Below are 17,999 nucleotides of genomic sequence, written 5' to 3' on the forward strand. Positions count from 1 at the left end.
AAACAGTTTTGTAAAGGTCTTATTCGCCTGCACCCTCCCCGTCGTTCTCCGACTCCGGCCTGGGATTTGGCTTTAGTTTTGCGTTTTTTGATGGGGAAACCTTTCGAGCCATTGGCCACTTGCTCTCTGAAGTTGTTGTCGCTCAAAACTGCGTTTTTGGTGGCCATCACTTCTGCTCGTCGGGTCAGCGAGTTGTCTGCTTTAAGGTGTGATCCACCATACTTGAGTTTTTCCCCTCATGGGGTGTCATTGTCCTTGGACATCTCCTTTTTACCGAAAGTCGTTTCGGAATTTCATTTACGTTCAGATATAGTTCTGCCATCGTTTTTCCCGTCTCCTGCTAATGAAGAGGAACGGAAATTGCACTCTCTGGATGTTAAGAGAGCGTTGCTGTTTTATTTGGGCAGGACTAAGTCTTTTCGTCAGTCTCCAGCTTTGTTTGTTGCTCACAGTTTGCCCTCCCGAGGGAAGAAGATCTCTTCCCAGACACTGTCGAGATGGATTGTGGAAGTAATCAAGCTGTGCTACGCTTTGGCTAAGAGACCTCTTCCAGGTCAGCTTCGCGCCCATTCTACAAGGGCGGTAGCGGCTTCCACCGCTTTCCTGAGAGGTATGCCGTTGGAGGACATCTGCAACGCTGTGACTTGGGCTACTCCACTCACCTTCGTGAAGCATTATGCCCTGGATGTCCGGTCTACTCGTCGTGTGGCGTTGGGTCAGTCTATCTTGCAGACGGCGCAGGTGTAGGGCCTCGGCCCCTCCTCCAGGTAAGAGTTATTGCTTGCTATTCTCCCAAGGGTGTGATGCACAGAGACCACGAAGAAGATAGACAGGTTGCTTACTGTCAGATCCCAAGCAGGAGAACAAACCCACGTTCCAAAGAAGTAAGATTTATTTCCAAAGCATGGTTAGTCATGAACATACAGAAATTGTCCAGAATGAATACAATACACAGGGGCAGTATAATATAGGAACTTCAAACTTGGTTAACCCAATGGGCTCAATTCCCTCGCAGGGGAGTTGATTAGAAAAGGCGCGATGCAGCCTGAGAACTCCAACGGCTCATATCATAAACACAAGGTCAGTTCACACGGGAATCTAATGAAGCAGAGCAAGAAGACATAACACTCCGTCATCCACCTGTAGGAGAAGCTTGGCAGTTACAGTTGCATACCAGAAGAGAATAACACGGGGAGGGAGGGAAGAGGGACACGTCCCCGAGAGATGGCAGCTCGCTGACACCTTCCTGAGCTAAGATAAAAATCTGTGAGCTGGTGGCTAAAAAACTGTGAGCAAGCTCACACACACTGCCCACAACCAGAGAAAAATGTCTTGTTATTAGCTGTGACGACCATTTTAATAATTACGGTGATGTTTCAAATTTTAATAGTATCACATTAACGAATATATTTTGTATAAATGGTATTCTGTTACTCGCCCTGGGCCCGCTACTGGAAAGGGCGGGCTATAAATGTGAGGAGATAAAGAAATAAAAGGTACCTGGTACGTTGTTCCGGGTTTTGTTTTGTTTTACGCATTGTATGTATTCTATTCGATTCGATCACACTGTATGTATGGTGTTGCTTGTTTGTTATTTCTCAACAAAATGTTAATTGTATATATCAAAAAAAAAGGTCGGAAACCACCGCTTTAGATCTCACCACAGGCTGGATGACAAAAAAATCCCCTGAAAATGAGAAAGGGTGGAACGTAGATTCTTTGGACCAGAGCCAAGGTGTTAAGGTCTGATGGATGCAAACAGGCAATCAGATTTATTGCTTGGGACGGTGTACTCTTACAACACATTCTCCGGGAAGCAAAACTCAGCTTGTGACTTCCATTCATTGTTCTCACAGGAATACAGAAGCCAAGTCCACCCCAAACGTCACAGACAGCTAAGCACGGTTATAGTCCGTCTATTAACTATGCTTCGGCAAAGAAAGGGAGGAAATTGTCAACCGAAGGAAAGCAGCCCTGGGTAAATACCGCATTCTCAATACAAGGTAATGCCACGCTGTTTCGGCTTCAGTTAGTTCTGTTATCTTGTGCAGCACCTTACATTCTTTTCAAGCATGGTTGATACAGAGCCTGTAAGTCGCTTCCTGCTGCTCTCAGCCCACAAGGGAACTGTGGGTCTCCTTTGGCATATGGGCCAATTTTGGATGAACTTGGAGTGGTTTGTATTATCTCTATGAAAGAGAGAAACTTGGCAGCCTACAGAACAGCCGGTAAGGAGAAACCATGCCGGTGATTAAAGCTCAGCTGACTACCTGCTCCCCTGCCCAAGACAAACGCACTCAAAATCGGACCTCAACGCCAAGGGTTGAAGAACCTGCTTTCCACTCTCTCTCAGCCTGATAAAAAATCCTGGTGAGTTCGAAAGCTCACACGACGCCCGAGACACGGGTTTCCGGACTCACTGTAATTTCTAATAACCCTGTGGCTCAAAAATGATGGTCGCAGTCACAGAACAGACCGCAAAAAGAAGAAACTGTGAGGTCACTGCGCTAGAAAATATTTCAATAACAATCACAAAATTTATACAAAACTGTGTACAAAAAAAATCATATAAATGCACAAGGCAGCTGAAAATGGTGTGACGATGGTCTCCGGAATGTTCTATCTAATGATAGAACATTCCGGAGACCATCGTCACACCATTTTCAACTGCCTTGTGCATTTATATGATTTTTTGTACACATTTTTGTATAAATTTTGTGATTTCTAATAACCCAACAGAACCCTCCTTCTAATCGTCTTAATAGACTGTTCTTAACATGCTGTATCTATCACGCCATAAAACGGGTTTACTGACCTTGGTCAATTATCTCATGCTTCAAACGGCCTCTCCCTTTGTCTATTATCACCCTTCTTTACTGCACCTTTCTTCGCCACATGTGAGAGAGGCCAGGACCTGTGACTGCTCCCGTCCTCCATCAAACTACCCAGGCTGTTCAAGTCTCCCCCCCTTTCTAGACCTCTCTCTGAAGAGGAGGAGGAGATTTGATTTATACTCCACCCTTCACTACCCAAAGGAGTCTCAGAGCAGCTTACAAATTCCCTTCCCTTCCCCTCTCCACAACAGATGCCCTGTGAGGTAGGTGGGGCTGGGAGAGCTCTTTTGAGAACTGCTCTTGAGAGAACAGCTCTGAAAGAACTTGTGACTGACCCAAGGTCATCCAGCAGCTGCAAGTGGAGGAGTGGGGAATCAAACCCGGTTCTCCCAGATTAGAGTCCGCGCACTTAACCACGACACCAAACTCTGCTAATCTCCTCTCCCCACCACCACCCTCACGTTGGTTTCCGTAAAAATTAAGGAAATGATTTTCTTTCCTATTGTATCTGACGCACGAAAACTTGTACCAGAACACATGTTAAATCATTAAGATACCGCTGTTTTTGTTTTGCTATGCTTTGCATCAGTTTGCTTTGTTCTATAAATGGCCCACAGATTCCATTTTGGGTTTTTGGTTTGCATGGACTGATATGGCTGGCTGTTTGTTTTTTCCCTGGTATCATCAATCAGGTGTGAATCTGTCAGGGACCTGAATGGCTCAGGTTGTTATACATAATGATGATAGAGAGATCAGAAGTTCCAGCTGCTCTCTCAAATGATCAAGATGAAAAGACAAACTAATCAGGGAAGAAGCTGTCTGAACACATGAGAGAATCAAATGACATCAGTAAAGCGTTATGGGACAACACAGCATGTCAAGAACAGTTAAAGAAGAGGAGGAGGAGGAGGAGAAGGAAGAAGAAGAAGAAGAGGAGGAAGAAGAGGAGGAAGAGGAGATTGGATTTATACCCCACCCTTCACTCGGAGTCTCAGACCGGCTTACAAACTCCTTTCCCTTTTACAGAAACCAACATGAGGGTGGGGGGGAAGAGGGGAACTTAAAATATACACTGGCAAGAGGAAACGGAGAGAATGAAACAAACACGGTGGTAAGAGCTGCCAATGAAACAATGTTATTTTAATCTGCACGGCCCATCAGATACCCAATGTCCAATCAAAACCCTTGCCGGGCAAGAACCCCATCTTGCCCCACCCACTTTCTAAAACCAATCAGTGGGGAGAGACGAGGGTCATATCTGGAGTCTGACCGCGTGTTCTACAGGCCTCTACGGAGGAGTTTCGAGAATGCTCTACGATAACCCCCCTGGAAGTCCCTAGAAAGGGTAAAAAGGAGGGTGCGTTTCTATTAAGCCGATGGGCACAGCAGTGTGGCCAAAGAGGATGAGGAAGGCCCTTGCATTTGGAAGAAGAAGAAGAAAAGAAGAAGAAGGCGGAGATTGGATTTATACCCCACCCTCCCCTCGGAGTCTCAGACCGGCTTACAAACTCCTTTCCCTTCCCCTCCCCACCACAGACACCATGTGAGGTCGGTGAGAGAGCTCTGACAGAAACTGTCCTTGAGAGAACAGCTCTGAAAGAACTTGCGACTGGCCCAAGGTCATCCAGCAGCTGCAAGTGGAGGCATGAGGAATCAAACACGGTTCTTCCAGATTAGAGTCTGCGCACTTAACCACTATACGGAACTGAAAGACAGTAAGATGGAGCCTCAGAACGTAGCTAAGCAGAGGACACGTCCGCTCCTTTCTACTGAAAGGTATTAAAATTTGGCCCTGATGCAAACGGCCAAGGAGAACTGGAGTTTTATAGGCTGCTGGAGGCAACACAGACAGACAGAACGGGGCACAAGGAACTAGGAACTTTACAGGGACATAAAGGGCTCCCCAGGGGAACACGTGGAACTTCCTTATACTGAATTCTTGGTCCCTTGAGGTCAGTGTTGTCTACTCTGACTGGCAGCCTCTCTCCAAGATCTCAGGTAGAGGTTTTTCGTACCACTTACTGCCTGGTCCTTTATAACTGGAAGTGGCGGGGACTGAACCTGGGAACTTCTGCATGTCAAACAGAGGTTCTTCCACTGAGCCACAGCAGTTCCCCCCTGGTCCATCAAGATCGGTATTGTCTACTCGGACTGGCAGCAGCTCTCCAGGCGGAGGTCTTTCCCATCACCTGCTGCCTGGTCCTTTTTAACTGGAAATGCTGGGGATTGAACCTGGGACCTCCTGCCTGCCAAGCAGAGGCTCTGCCACTGAGCCAAGGCCCCTCTTTACAGCTCTCCAGGGTCTCAGGCAGAGATCTTTCTCATCACCTGCTGCCTGGTCCTTTTTATCTAGAAATGCTGGGGATTGAACCTGGGACCTTCTGCATGCCAAGCAGAGGCTCTTCCACTGAGCCACAGCCCCTCTTTACAGCTCTCCAGGGTCTCAGGCGGAGGTCTTTCACATCCCCTGCTGCCTGGTTCTTTTAACTGGAGATGCCGGGGATTGAACCTGGGACCTCCCACATGCCAAGCAGAGGCTCTTCCACTAAGGCACAGCTGCACCTTCTAAGCATTAGTGAAAACAGATCATGAGAGCCAGAAACTTGCTTTTTTAAATCCCAGACTCCTAGGGAAGTCAGCTACAAATGCCACTCTTCCATTTCATGTTCACGCGCACCGATAGATTCCCGAGACAATGCTTGCTTACAGTGCGAAACACAACTGTGAAAAGGCTACTTACCACAGGCAGCCTTGACTGCAGCATTTGGAGATCGTCATAACCATAGATCTGCTTGAAGACACAGAAGAAGGGGGGGGGGAACTGAGTTATAAGACCCTTCTTGCATGCATTCACCATGTCTTGAGCTTCACTGCAGGGCCTTTCTAAGGCCACCAGCATTTGTTAAGTCAAATGCCGTCATGGAAAACAAGAGGCTACCCTAGAAACTGCTACAGTTAAGGGCTTGTTCGTGGAGCACACTAGAATAGATAATAGCCTTGTGGTTTTGACAGCAAAGATCCTCTCCGGTATCCGATAACACTGTACAGCGGGACCTCTAGTGCCGGACAATTTATTCTCTTCCTCTTGTAGAAGAGGGACTGCGGTCAATAGAATGCCCTGTCTACAGTCACCTACCGCACCCGTGGGGAAAGCAACATTCGAACCTGGGGCTTCCTAATTTACACCTCCATCTCTTAAGCCACTGTGTTTCAAGCCACTGTGTTTCAATGCAAAGAAGGAAGCACAGAAAGACTCGACAACAGCTTCTGTAGGCCGCAGTAGTTCTGCCTTCCACGCCCCCAGAAGTAGTATCTTGAAATACACTACTATGGAATGCTGTAAACAACCCTGTTCAGTTCAGACAACATGTGAAACCATGGTTTAATTAAACTAACTACGGTATGATTGTCTGGATGTAGGCCATGCCGCTAACAATGGTTGGTTAGGGTCCATCAACTCAGGTTTTAACTCTACCTATACATAATTAACTCTATCTAGCTATATGTAATGGCGGGCAAAGTCTGTTTCAACGTATCTGAAGAAGTGCGCATGCACACATGAAAGCTTCTACCCAGAATTAAACTTTGTTGGTCTTAAAGGTGCCACTGGACTCAAACTTTGAACTCTTAACTCCATTAGTCTTGTGGATTCACACGATAGAGATGTCTTGGTGACGGTCGTTCCAGCATTTGTTGAGATGAACCAGCTCACCAGGTCCGTCAGTTCAATCCTCCGGCTCCACAAATTAACCGTCAGTTCAATCCTCCGGTTCCACAAATTAATTAAAACATAATGTTCCCTCTAAGCTGTGGAGTCTTGTGAGCAAAAATTCTACTTTGTAAGCTACTGGCGTTAAAATTGTGAGCAATTTGGCTACTGCATAAATTACTTTGCTCTGGAGGCCTCCTTCCTGAGCGAAGACAAAAATGTGTGAGCCAGAGGCTAAAAAACTGTGAGCTAGCTCACACTGACTCAGCTTAGAGGGAACACGGGTCCAGACCAATGCTCCCTTCTAAGATGTGGAGTCTTGTGAGCAAAAATTCCACTTTGTGAGCTACTGGCATGAAAGTTGTGAGCCAGCGATTTGGCACGGCTGTTGGTCTGTCTGTCCGTCCCCCCTGCCGCCACCGCCTTGCACCTAAGCTCAGCCTGGGAATCAATGCTCCCTCTAAGCTGTGGACTCTTGTGAGCAAAAAATTTAGTTTGTGAGCTACCGGCATTAAAGTTGTGAGCAGGTAAATTGGCTACTGCATAAATTAGTTTGCTCTGGAGCCATCTTTCCTGAGCTAAGACAAAAATGTGTGAGCCAGAGGCTAAAAAACTGTGAGCTAGCTCACACTAACTCAGCTTAGAGGGAACACAGGTCCTGACCTGGACTGCCCAGGCTAGCCTGATCTTATCAGATCTCAGAAGCTAAGCAGGGTCAGGCCTGGTCAGTATTCGGATGGGAGACCACCAAGGAATACCAGAGGCAGGCAATGGCAACTGACCTCTGAAGTTCTCTTGCCAGGGTCGCCGTGAGTCTGCTGCTACTCAAGCGGAAAAGGAAAAGAAACACCGACTCACGCTAACTAAAATAATCCATGGTTTCACCTGATACCTGAACTAAGTCAATGTGTTAAAAATGTCCGGGTTGAAACGGCAAACAGAACCGAGGCAGAAGAGGAACCTAAACAGAAGAATTGCCTTGCTGGGTCGTCTTCCACCATCAGTTCCGCAGTTCATAAGAATCATAGAATTGGAAGGGATTATAGAATTGTACCTAAGTGTAAGACTTGACGTTTACTGCAAAAGCTGATCTGTCCGGCTTTTGGAATAATGGTGCAGAGAGAGGCGGTCACTCCCAAAGTGTCTCATTAGTGACTTCGGGAGAGAGACCGTGGACCGAAGAAGCACATCACTAGTTGGGAGAGCGGCCGTGGCCAGCGTTAGTCCAATAAACCCAAGGAAACTCAAGCTCAGAGGTAAAGGAACCCACGCGTACATGTGGTACTCGGAACCAACATCGCTATTCGCACAGGATATTAGCCTCTGTGACTTCTAGCAGTTTCTGTGGAGGTGAGGGGCAACTGATCCACCCACCCACCCCCCGGCTCTCCACTTGAGGGAGAAATGAAGCAACACGTAATACAAGAGGAGCAAACTCACACTACAATAGATCACGATGGGTAGCCACGTTAGTCTATCTGTAGCAGCAGAAAAGAGCAAGAGTCCAGGAACGTAAGAACATAGGAACATAAGAGAAGCCAATATTGGATCAGGCCAATGGTCCTTCCAATCCAACACTCTAGTGGCCAAAAATACCAGGTGCCCTCAGGAGGTCCAACAGTGGGGCCAGGACATTAGAAGCCATCCCACTGTTGCCCCCCCCACCCCCAGGCACCAAGAACACAGAGCATCCCTTGCTCCAGACTGAGAGTCCCTATCTATACCTTGTGGCTAATAGCCACTGATGGATCTCTGCTCCAGATGTTTATCCAATTCCCTCTTATAAGAACCTAAGAGAAGCCAATGCTGGATCAGACCAACGGCCCATCCAGTCCAACACTCTGTCACACAGTGGCCAAAAATACCAGATGCCCCGAGGAGGTCCAGCAGTGGGGCCAGGACACTAGAAGCCCTCCCACTGTTGCCCCCCCCCCAAGCACCAAGAATACAGTGCATCCCTTGCCCCAGACTGAGAGTTCCTATCTATCTAGTGAAATTTGTGGCAGGGGAGGCGCTTTTTTGACTCGTGGCTCACTTCTTCGGACACCTCAAGCATCTGAAGGAATCATAGAATGTTAGAGTTGGAAGGGGCCTTGCAGGTCATCTAGTCCAATCCCCTGCACTCTGCAGGAGCACAGCCGAAAGATAGCCCTGCAACATACCCGAAAGATGGTCGTCCAGCCTCCGCTTGAAAACGAGTAAGAAGTGACTCACAAGAGCTCACGCCCTGCCACAAATTCCGTTACTGTTTAAGGGGACTCTTGCTCTTCCCACACGACAATGCTTACACTGGGCAGAAAGTCAAACAGTGTGACCTGTCCTATAATCTGTAGATCATCCCTTCTGGACACAGATGTCCTGGAGACTCCAAACCACCTGGCGGCACAGCCAGGGAGGTGCTCCAAGCCGTCTAGGGGAGGTTACAAAGAAGCTGCTTACTGGGTAGGCAGGTAGAAGTCCTCCGGGTCCCACAATATACTGGTTATGTAACAAGGGCGGTACACCTTGGGGCAGGTTGGGGGGTGCTTTGCCTGTAGAACCAAAAGAAACATTTCTTTTAAAACGGCAACATCTTAAAAAGCAGGACGGAAGGAAGAAGAGGGGGGAAAGCCCTTTGAGTTCTGAAACGGGTTACTGAGCCAGCCCCCAAGATCACCAACGATCACCATTCATCACATAGGTGACTTCCATCTGAAACATTTTCCCCTGAAGCAGTCGAGAGAGAAACGAACCAATGAACGGACCAATCTGGGGTGCTGATTTAGGCTGGTATGTGGCCGCCATCTCCCTGCCCTCGTTTCCAGCTCTGGCTCATCCTACGCAGCGTCTTCTGTCTCCACGCCCTACCGCTTTCCCTTTTCCACTTTGGTGCCACGCTGCCAGTTTGAGTAGACAATACTGACTTTGATGGGTCAAGGGTCTGATTCAGTGTAAGGCAGCGTCATGCGCTCATGCCCCGTGCCTGACCCTACTTTCCACTGCGAGAGTTCGGAGGGAACTGTGACTGACCCAAGGCCACCCAGCTGGCTTCATGTGGAGGAGTGGAGAATCAAACCTGGTTCTCCCAGATTAGAGTCCACCACTCTTAACCACGACGGCTCCAAGAGAGACTGGGCAGACGTGTCCCTGTCTTCCTCCCAGATTTTCTTCTTCTTCTTCTTAACACTTCGCTAGGAAAGAATCCACTGGCCTTCTTTGGCAGCTGCCTCAGGCTCTTCTCTCTCCTCTCCTTCTTGCCTTGTGCCACCCTACCCACCTCGCTTTTTAACTGCATGTGGGATGCTGAAGCTCAGCTGGATTCGGCTGCCAAAACGGAGAGCACAGCGGAAGGGGAGGGAAATTCGGGTTTACGCTATGAAAACAGGACGTGCGCAAGGGTGGCTCTTGGGAGAATAACTACACCTGCTGTTGGGGCTATCTGCCGGCTGTGGAGGATGTTCCGCTACACTCAGCTGGAGAAGATCAGTTCACGTCGGTGGGCAGATCCTCTCTGTAGGTTTCCGGAGGTCAGCTGATGGATTTGCCTGCAGTTCCCATGGTTGCTTCAACTATTGTTTTTTTTTTAATGTTTTGCCCATGGCGTGAGCCACCTTGGATCTCTGCTTGCAGAGAACAAGGTGGGACATAAATACGTTTAAATGAATCAACCAGTGACCACACTAGAGGTGCGTGTTTACCAGCAGGGCTGTTTTTGGGCAGGAACGCACAGGAACGGAGTTCCGGCTGGCTCCCAAGTTGGCCACACCCAGCAGGAACTCATTAGCATAATAGGCCACACCCAAAACAGAAACTCATTAGGATTGGCTACATTAGGGGTGTGTGGCCTAACATGCAAAGGAGTTCCTGCTACAAAACAGGGCCCTGGGTTTTGACCAGAAACAAGGTAAACAGAATAAAAAGCAAAAGGTGGGTGTGGCTGGATGACCACACTCCTGGTAACATGGGGATGCGGCTTAATATGCTAATGAGCGGTGCAGTCAGGGGTGTGGCCTAATGCGCTAATGAGTTTCTGCTTCTGGGTGTGGCCTAATATGCTAATGAGTTCCTGCTGGACTTTTTCTACAAAAAAAAAGCTCGGTTTACCAGTGAGAATGAAATGGGGCACAGATTTCTGCAGGAGAAAGGGAATTACGCACGGGCAAGGGATCCTGAGACTGACTCCTGCAACCTTCTTCTGTTCGTGGGGTGAACTCTGCCTATGTGGATGCAACGCACTGCAGCTTATCTTCAGCCACTGGTCAGCATGCTTTTGCCTGGCACTGAAACGCGAGCTGACCGCAAAGATTCCGGCTTGGCCCATCTGAATTCCCTAGCTGGCCAGAACTGGTCATGCCGGCCAGCCTTAAGTGACACAGGAAAGTACTTGAGTGGTGGACTCTACTAACAGAATTCATGTTGTCTGATGTCAACCACACTGGGCCCCCGCTCGCCTCATGAAAACCATGCGAGGCCTATGTGGGAAGGCGTGTGGTAGCTGAGGAAAGCTACCGGGAAATAAATCCCTTGGTTATTTGAAGCAATTCGGGGGTGGGGTGTTTTGTTTTTGGTAAAGATGACCTGCCAGACGGCTGATAGAGCAGGTTAAGATTGTAACCGAGGGGTCCCCAGCAATGTTCCCTCTAAGCTGTGGAGTCCTGTGAGCAAAAATTCTCCTTTGTGAGCTGCTGGCATTAAAGTTGTGAGCAAGCGATTTGGCTACTGCATCAGTTAGCTTGCTCTGGAGCCCTCCTCCCTGAGCTAAGACAGAAATGTGTGAGCTGGAGGCTAAAATTCTGTGAGCTAGCTCACACTAACTCAGCTTAGAGGGAACACTGGTCCCCAGCCTCTCTGCCTCTGTGGCCACCTCTGAAATTCTGAAAAAGTACAGTGGGCACAATCACAAAATGGCTGGCACAGGAGGTTGGGCCAATCGCCAAATGTCAGGGAGCAAGGTTATATGTAACTCCAACAGTAACCCTTCAACATTTCAGGCGCCATTTTGGAGACCCCTGGTGTAACCGACGAACACCTTGTGATACCCTAACATAAGCAATGAAGAGAATTAAACTAACCACGGCCCCGGTCACACGGGCCGGATATCGCGGGGGGAAGGCGTGGCTAATTGCCCCGGCGCAGTTTGATCCGCAATTACGCGATCAGACGCGCCGGCGGCACACCACAGGTTCTTCCCTCGGCGCCGGTGGGTAAACGAGGGACCGAAGGAGAATGCCGTGCACCGGCGCGATCACACCACGGGCATCTGGAGGCAGCCCGTGGCAAACGTTTACTAGTACCTTGGAGGTACTAGTTTTTTAACATGCATTGTCGGCGGTAAGCCATGGGTGCGCTCCACTTCCCAGATGTTGGGGTGTGATCGCGCCCGGATAGTCCGCCCACCATCCGTGCCTCTCCCGCGGCAACTTTGCCATGTACCGGGGCCCATGAAGCCCTTTGGTTGACTAAGCTTTGCTTCTGCGGAAATGGGAACAAGCCCCTTCAACTAAAGGATGCAAACGCTCCTCCAAGGCAATCCCATGGGTGACTACATGAATCTGCTGAGTCAGACCACGGATCGTTCCACTCTGGCTGGACTGGGGAACAAAGCCTGGACTTGGCCACTGAGCTACGAACCCTTCCCATACAGAATTTCCCTGTAAGGATTTTAAGGCCCCCTGCACTTGAGGAGAAAATGCTTCCTCCTGCCTCTTTGGCTCTGATCAGAGAAACTAATTCCACCTCTGCATCTGTCATGATCTGGGCTGTGCCACCGGAGGCCTACTAGGCCCTGGGAGCCTGGGCTAGCAGTAGGGGAGGCTGGGCCTACAAACCCCAGAAGCCCCTGGGAGGTTTTGGCGCCGATTTTGACCAATAGGGAAAAAGAGGGCTGGGGAATAAAAGAACTGGTGCAAGAGGAAAAGCTGTTCTTCCCAGGAAACGGCCAGGAGAGACGCTGCTGTGGGGAAGAAACCCTCATCCTGAGGGAAGGGTGAGTAGTCTAAGGCCACTTGAGACAGTGAGCTAGGGACAGTATATATTTAGATGCGTGAGGGCATTTAATTTCTTTTCTTTTCACCCACTTACTATTATTCTGCACCTTGACTGTTTGACCTCCTATAAAATAAACCTTTTCCTTGTTGTTCACTCTGCCTGGTCCTCACGCCTATTATTCAGCCAAAAGGGAGGTCTGAAGGTCTTGGGAGGGTGCTCTGGGCCTTCTCAAGGGATCCTAAATCCAGAGTGGTGGCAGCGTCAGGTGACACCCCACCTGACCTGTGACAGCACCCCACTACGTGTCCACTTTCAGTCACAAAAGCTGACCTCATCATGACTGACAGAATTAGAAGAACAGAAGACGACATGAGATTTATACCCTGCACTTCTCTACCTGAAGGAGTCTCAGAGCGGCTTACAATATCCTTTCCCTTCCCTTCCCCACAACAGACACCCTGTGAGGTAGGTGGGGCTGAGAAAGCTCTCTTGAGGACTGCCCTTGAGAGAACAGCTCTGAAAGAACTTATGACTGACCCAAAAAGGTCACACCAGCAACCGGTTCTCCCCGATTAAAATCCACTACATCAAACTGGCTAGATTTTTTAAAAACACACACACACATATCCTGGCTTATATCCTGCGGATTCTGCAAACAGAACTGTCAACATAAATAAATGTACATTCTGAACAGAATTGCTCAAGTTCTGGAGTGTTTTTTTAGCAAGAAGTTATGCTCCCACGATTCGTCTTTTCAAATAACTGGAAACATTTCCGTAAAGCGTTTGGGAAAGTAACGGCAGGAAAGGAGGCGTTTATCGTTACTTTTTAACGCATGCATTAAATGCTACAGACATCTCTCCCCATCAAATATTCCCACACATTAAAAACGCAGGCAACTTTATTTCACTGGCCAGTGCGCAGAGCGGGCTGCAAAAGGTACAAGTCTTTTTAAAGTAAAGGCACGGTATTTCCCGGCGCAGTTATAAGGCTGGCCGAGAGGTGCTCAACGGCAGACCTGCAGGGCGGAGTCCTCTCTCCCTACATCCACGCGACCGGTTGTTAGTATTGCGAACCTGAAGACACTAAGGGGGCGGCCCTCGTGGTGGGGGCCGGCAGGGAGACGCTGGTCACGTTCGGGCCAAGGCTGTTGGTAGCGCTGGCCATGCTGGAGACCGCAGAGGTGGTGCTAACGACCGGGGTGGAAGCAACCGAAGCGGCTGCGGGAGGATGGAGCGCAGCGGAGTTCTCAACGCTAGTGTGCTGGAAAGGAAAGAGAAAGAGACACACATACGCAGATACACAGACAGAGAAAGAGAAAGGGGGTGTTAAAAAGCAAGCGGGGGACCGCAGGGCGTAAAACTCTGTAGGCAAGTGGCAGAGGGGGACACGCTAGCACGGCCGGCCTCTGTGTGGCTTGCGCGGTGGTCTCGTGGGGGGCTTTTTGACAGCCCCCCCCCTCCGGCTCTCCCTGATGTCACAACAGAGCTCAAACGGCATGTGGCAACTCAAGGAACTTTCCCAGGGATTTCCTGCAGGGGAGGTCACCGCAAGGCAAAAAATCTGCTCCATTAGAGAAGAGATTGGATTTATACCCCGACCTTCCCTACCCAAAGGTGTCTCAGAGCGGCTTACAAACTCCTTTCCCTTCCCCTCCCCACAACAGACACCCTGTGAGGCAGGTGGGGCTGAGAGAGCTCTGACAGAAACTGCTCTTTTTCAAGAAAAGCTCTTATCAGAACTACGGCTTGCCCAAGGTCATCCAGCAGGTACAAGTGGAGGAGTGGGGGAATCAAACCCGGTTCTCCCAGATTAGAGTCAGTGCACTTAACCACTACACCAAACTGGCTCTCATTAGGACCCATTACTGAAGTACTACCACAAATCCCACCAAAAAACCCCCCACCCTTAAAAGTCGTTTTTCGTTGCTGTATGTGAATTTGGGGGAGCATGCATGCACACAGCGCTTTGCTTTAAACCCAGAGGACGTCACCCCAGAAGGGGATGGTGCCAAATATCACTCGGCTTGAGGTTTTCCATCCTCGTGTGCACGGCTGTTGGTCGGTCTGTCCGTCCGTCCGTCCCCCCCGCCGCCTTGCACCTAAGCTGGGCCTGGGCATCAATGCTCCCTCTAAGCTGTGGAGTCTTGTGAGCAAACATTCTACTTGGTGAGCTGCTGGCCTTAAAGTTGTGAACGAGCCATTTGGCCACTGCATCCATTAGTTTGCTCTGGAGCCCTCCTTCCTGAGCGAAGGCGAAAATGTGTGAGCCGGAGGCTAAAAAACTGTGAGCTAGCTCACAGTAACACATCTTATAGGGAACACTGGTGGCAGCTGCTACCAAAGGCAATATTTTTAAAGTCTGCACAGCCGGTCAGCTCTCCAGCGGCCAATCAGAAGCCTTGCTGGGCCACAGGCCCTACTTGACCCCGCCCACCTTCTAAGAGCGCTTGGCAGGTGCCAGGAAAGGTGTCAGCAGGCACTGCGTTGGGGACCCCCGCCACAGAAGAAGCCCCCATAGGAGGCAAACCTCGCATCAAGGCAGCCCTAGGTTGGGGTGGGGGGCTCCAACTGAAGAAGAGAAGAAGAGGAGGAGGAGATTGGAGTTATACCCCGCACTTCACTACCTGAAGGAGTCTCAGAGCGGCTGACAAACTCCTTTCCCTTCCCCTCCCCACAACAGACACCCTGTTAGGCAGGCGGGGCTGAGAGAGCTCTTTTCAAAAACTGCTCATGAGAGAAACAGCTCTGACAGAACTATGGCTTGCCCAAGGTCATCCAGCAGCTGGAGGAGCGGGGGAATCAAACCCGGTTCTCCCAGATTAGAGTCCGCACCCCTAACCACTACACCAAACATACAGCTATAAGCTCAGGACAAGCTACCAAAAGTCTGGGCATTTCCCCCCTCCTGCGGAAAAGCCTGGCTCTGTGGGTGTCTTCAGGGAGGAGGAAAGTCCAGCAGATCTCAAGGCGCCCCCGAAGTCACTTACCGTGTGCAACATGGCTGACGAGAGTGCAGAGGCCGAAGAGAGGCTGCTCTGATGACTGGAGAGGGAACTGGGAGAAACAGACACGAGATGCGAGTTAGGCAGTGCGCGTGGCCTGAGCATCGTGACTGCGTGCGCCAAAGCCGGGGAGGGGGGAATCAGGTGAGGTGGTGAAAGCGCTCTCTTGTGATCAGTCGCTCGCGGAGCATCTCCCCATGCTGCCGCAGACCTGGGTTTGTCCCGGCACCCGATGGCCCCCAGAAGCCAGACTTGCAGACAAGATGCCTTAAACAGCCGACGGAGTGCCTGGTGGCCCCCACACCTTCTACGAGGAGTGGGTCAGTGGGAAGATCCGGTTCTCGAGTTCCAACCTCCTAACTTGGTCCATAGCTAGGGTGGGGCTACTGGGGGCTCCGCCCCCTTCCTTAAAGGGCCGCCCCCTGCTTCTCCCCAAAAGCATTTAAGGGGATCCTTCAAATCAGGGGTGTCAAACATGCAGCCTGGGGGCCGGATCAGGCCCCTGGAGGGCTTCTGTCAGGCCCGCAGTGGAACCGGCTGTCTTCTGCTGCTTCTTCTTCCAGTTCTGCTGCTGCTGCTGCATCATCGTAGGTTTGCAGCTTACAGATACACACCTGAACAGCATACTCAAGATTGCAACAGCACAGACGTTTTGATGCCATAATTCAGAGCGAGAGGTGTCAGTTATCAGACATTGTTAAATAAACAAAATATTGCAAGAGTGCTAACGTTTTAAGCATGATTTTATTTTAAGTAAAAAAAAACCCCGTTTGTGTGCTTTATGAAGTTTATCTCTCCGCTACCTGGCATTACCTTTTATGGCACACATGGCCCGGCCCAACAAGGTCTCATTGATGTCAGATCCGGCCCTCATAGCAAATGAGTTCGACACCCCTGCTTTAAATGCTTTTGAGAAGAAGCAAGGGGTGGCGCGCGCCCCTCTCCCTTCCCTCTTCCCACCAGCCCCACATGCCACAAAATCCTGGCTACGGGCCTGCTCCTAACTGTCTTCCTTTCCTTCCATTGGCCGACTGCCGTGAGGTGCAAAGGTGGGCCTTTGAGAGGAGGGAACTCCACATACCTGGAGCCCTGGAGAGGAGGGAGCTCCCCGTTAAGTGAAGCATGGTGAGTTCCTAGCTCAGGAGAAGGAAATGGAGGGGGGGGTGTCTCCAGGGAGAGGGCCACTTGACTTCCTGCCTGCTCTGTGGGCACCCTGTCTCCCTTCCAAACGGTCCCTCACACCCCCTTGCCATACCTGCTTAACTGGGAGAGCGAGCTGCCAGACAGTTCACTGGATTGCGGCAAACTGGGGAGCGCTGCGGTGTGCGGTGGCCCCGAAGGCAGCAGTGAAGCGGTGGCGGCCACTGTGCTAGGCAAAGGGGACCCTTTGGCGGGTAGCGAGGGAAGAGAGGTTTCCGGCTTTGACACTGGAACTGAAGGAGTATCTGAAAGAAGGGGGGGGGGAGAGAGAAACAGGCTCAGAAAAGAAGAAGAGATTGGATTTATACCTGGCCCTTCACTACCCAAAGGTGTCTCAGAGCGGCTTACAAACTCCTTTCCCCTCCCCTTCCCACCATAGACACCCTGTGAGGGAGGTGGGGCTGAGAGAGCTCTGACGGAAACTGCTCTTTTTCAAGGACAGCTCTGAGAGAACTTGTGACTGACCCAAAGTCATCCAGCAGGTGCAAGCGGAGGAGTGGGGAATCAAACCCGGTTCTTCCAGATTAGAGTCCGGGCACTTAACCACTACACCAAACTGCCTCTACACCAAAAGGGTTCCCACCCAGCAATGAAGATTTGGGGAGGGAAAAGTGATATCTGCCACCCCTGCATAGGCTGATGCCAAATCTTTTTCCTGGCATCGAAGACGGCAGGATTCATCCAGAGGTTCATAATCCCACCGTTTGATATAACCTCTCATTGACAACTGAATGTAACAGAGTTAAGTGGCAAAGCGATACTCATACGTAGGACATCAAATGCTAATCTGGGACTGGTAAAAGGCAAAGGGTCAGTCTTGACGGCCTTCGTAAAAGCTATCAAAGAACGACACTTTGATTCCTCCCCCAGTAGAAAAGAGCAAGAGTCCGGGAGCATGTTAAAGCCAAGAAGTGAGCCGTGACTCACGGAAGCTCCTCTCCTGCCACACATTTTGCTAGTCTTTAAGGTGCTCCTGGACTCTTGCTCTTTTCTACTGCTACAGACAGACTAACATGGTGACCCAGAGGTCATTTTGTAGAAAAAGAGGTGCAGGGGCTCATTAGCATAACTCATTAGCATATGCCATGCCCCTTGACATCACCGGAAGTGTGTCAGAAGGCAACACCCACCACTCAGGCTCCACTGGACTCTTTTGGATTGCTAGCTATTGGGGGGGGGGGAATGTGCAGATGTGTCCTCGCAGAGGAGGGAGAGCTTGTACCTGAATAAAACCTGGTCTTATAGGTGCCACTGGACTGTTTTGGATTGCTTGGGGGGGGGGGGG

At 50.1% G+C, this 17,999-nt stretch overlaps 1 protein-coding gene across 1 annotated transcript in view; it reads right to left on the reverse strand.

The window, feature by feature from the left end:
- UBAP2 (ubiquitin associated protein 2) overlaps positions 1 to 16,959 on the reverse strand; it is a gene marked incomplete at its 5' end in the record, with an annotated part of 38,424 nt that extends 21,465 nt beyond the window's left edge. Inside the window, 5 exons of the mRNA XM_015428189.1 lie at positions 5,575 to 5,625; positions 8,983 to 9,074; positions 13,587 to 13,773; positions 15,500 to 15,566; positions 16,770 to 16,959. Coding sequence (XP_015283675.1) covers positions 5,575 to 5,625; positions 8,983 to 9,074; positions 13,587 to 13,773; positions 15,500 to 15,566; positions 16,770 to 16,959 — 587 coding nt within the window. The remainder of the gene's footprint in view (positions 1 to 5,574; positions 5,626 to 8,982; positions 9,075 to 13,586; positions 13,774 to 15,499; positions 15,567 to 16,769) is intronic.
- Positions 16,960 to 17,999: the final 1,040 nt, after the last annotated feature.

Source organism: Gekko japonicus, unplaced genomic scaffold, assembly GCF_001447785.1.
Source record: "Gekko japonicus isolate JY-2015 unplaced genomic scaffold, Gekko_japonicus_V1.1 scaffold1831, whole genome shotgun sequence".
Lineage (NCBI taxonomy): Eukaryota > Metazoa > Chordata > Lepidosauria > Squamata > Gekkonidae > Gekko > Gekko japonicus.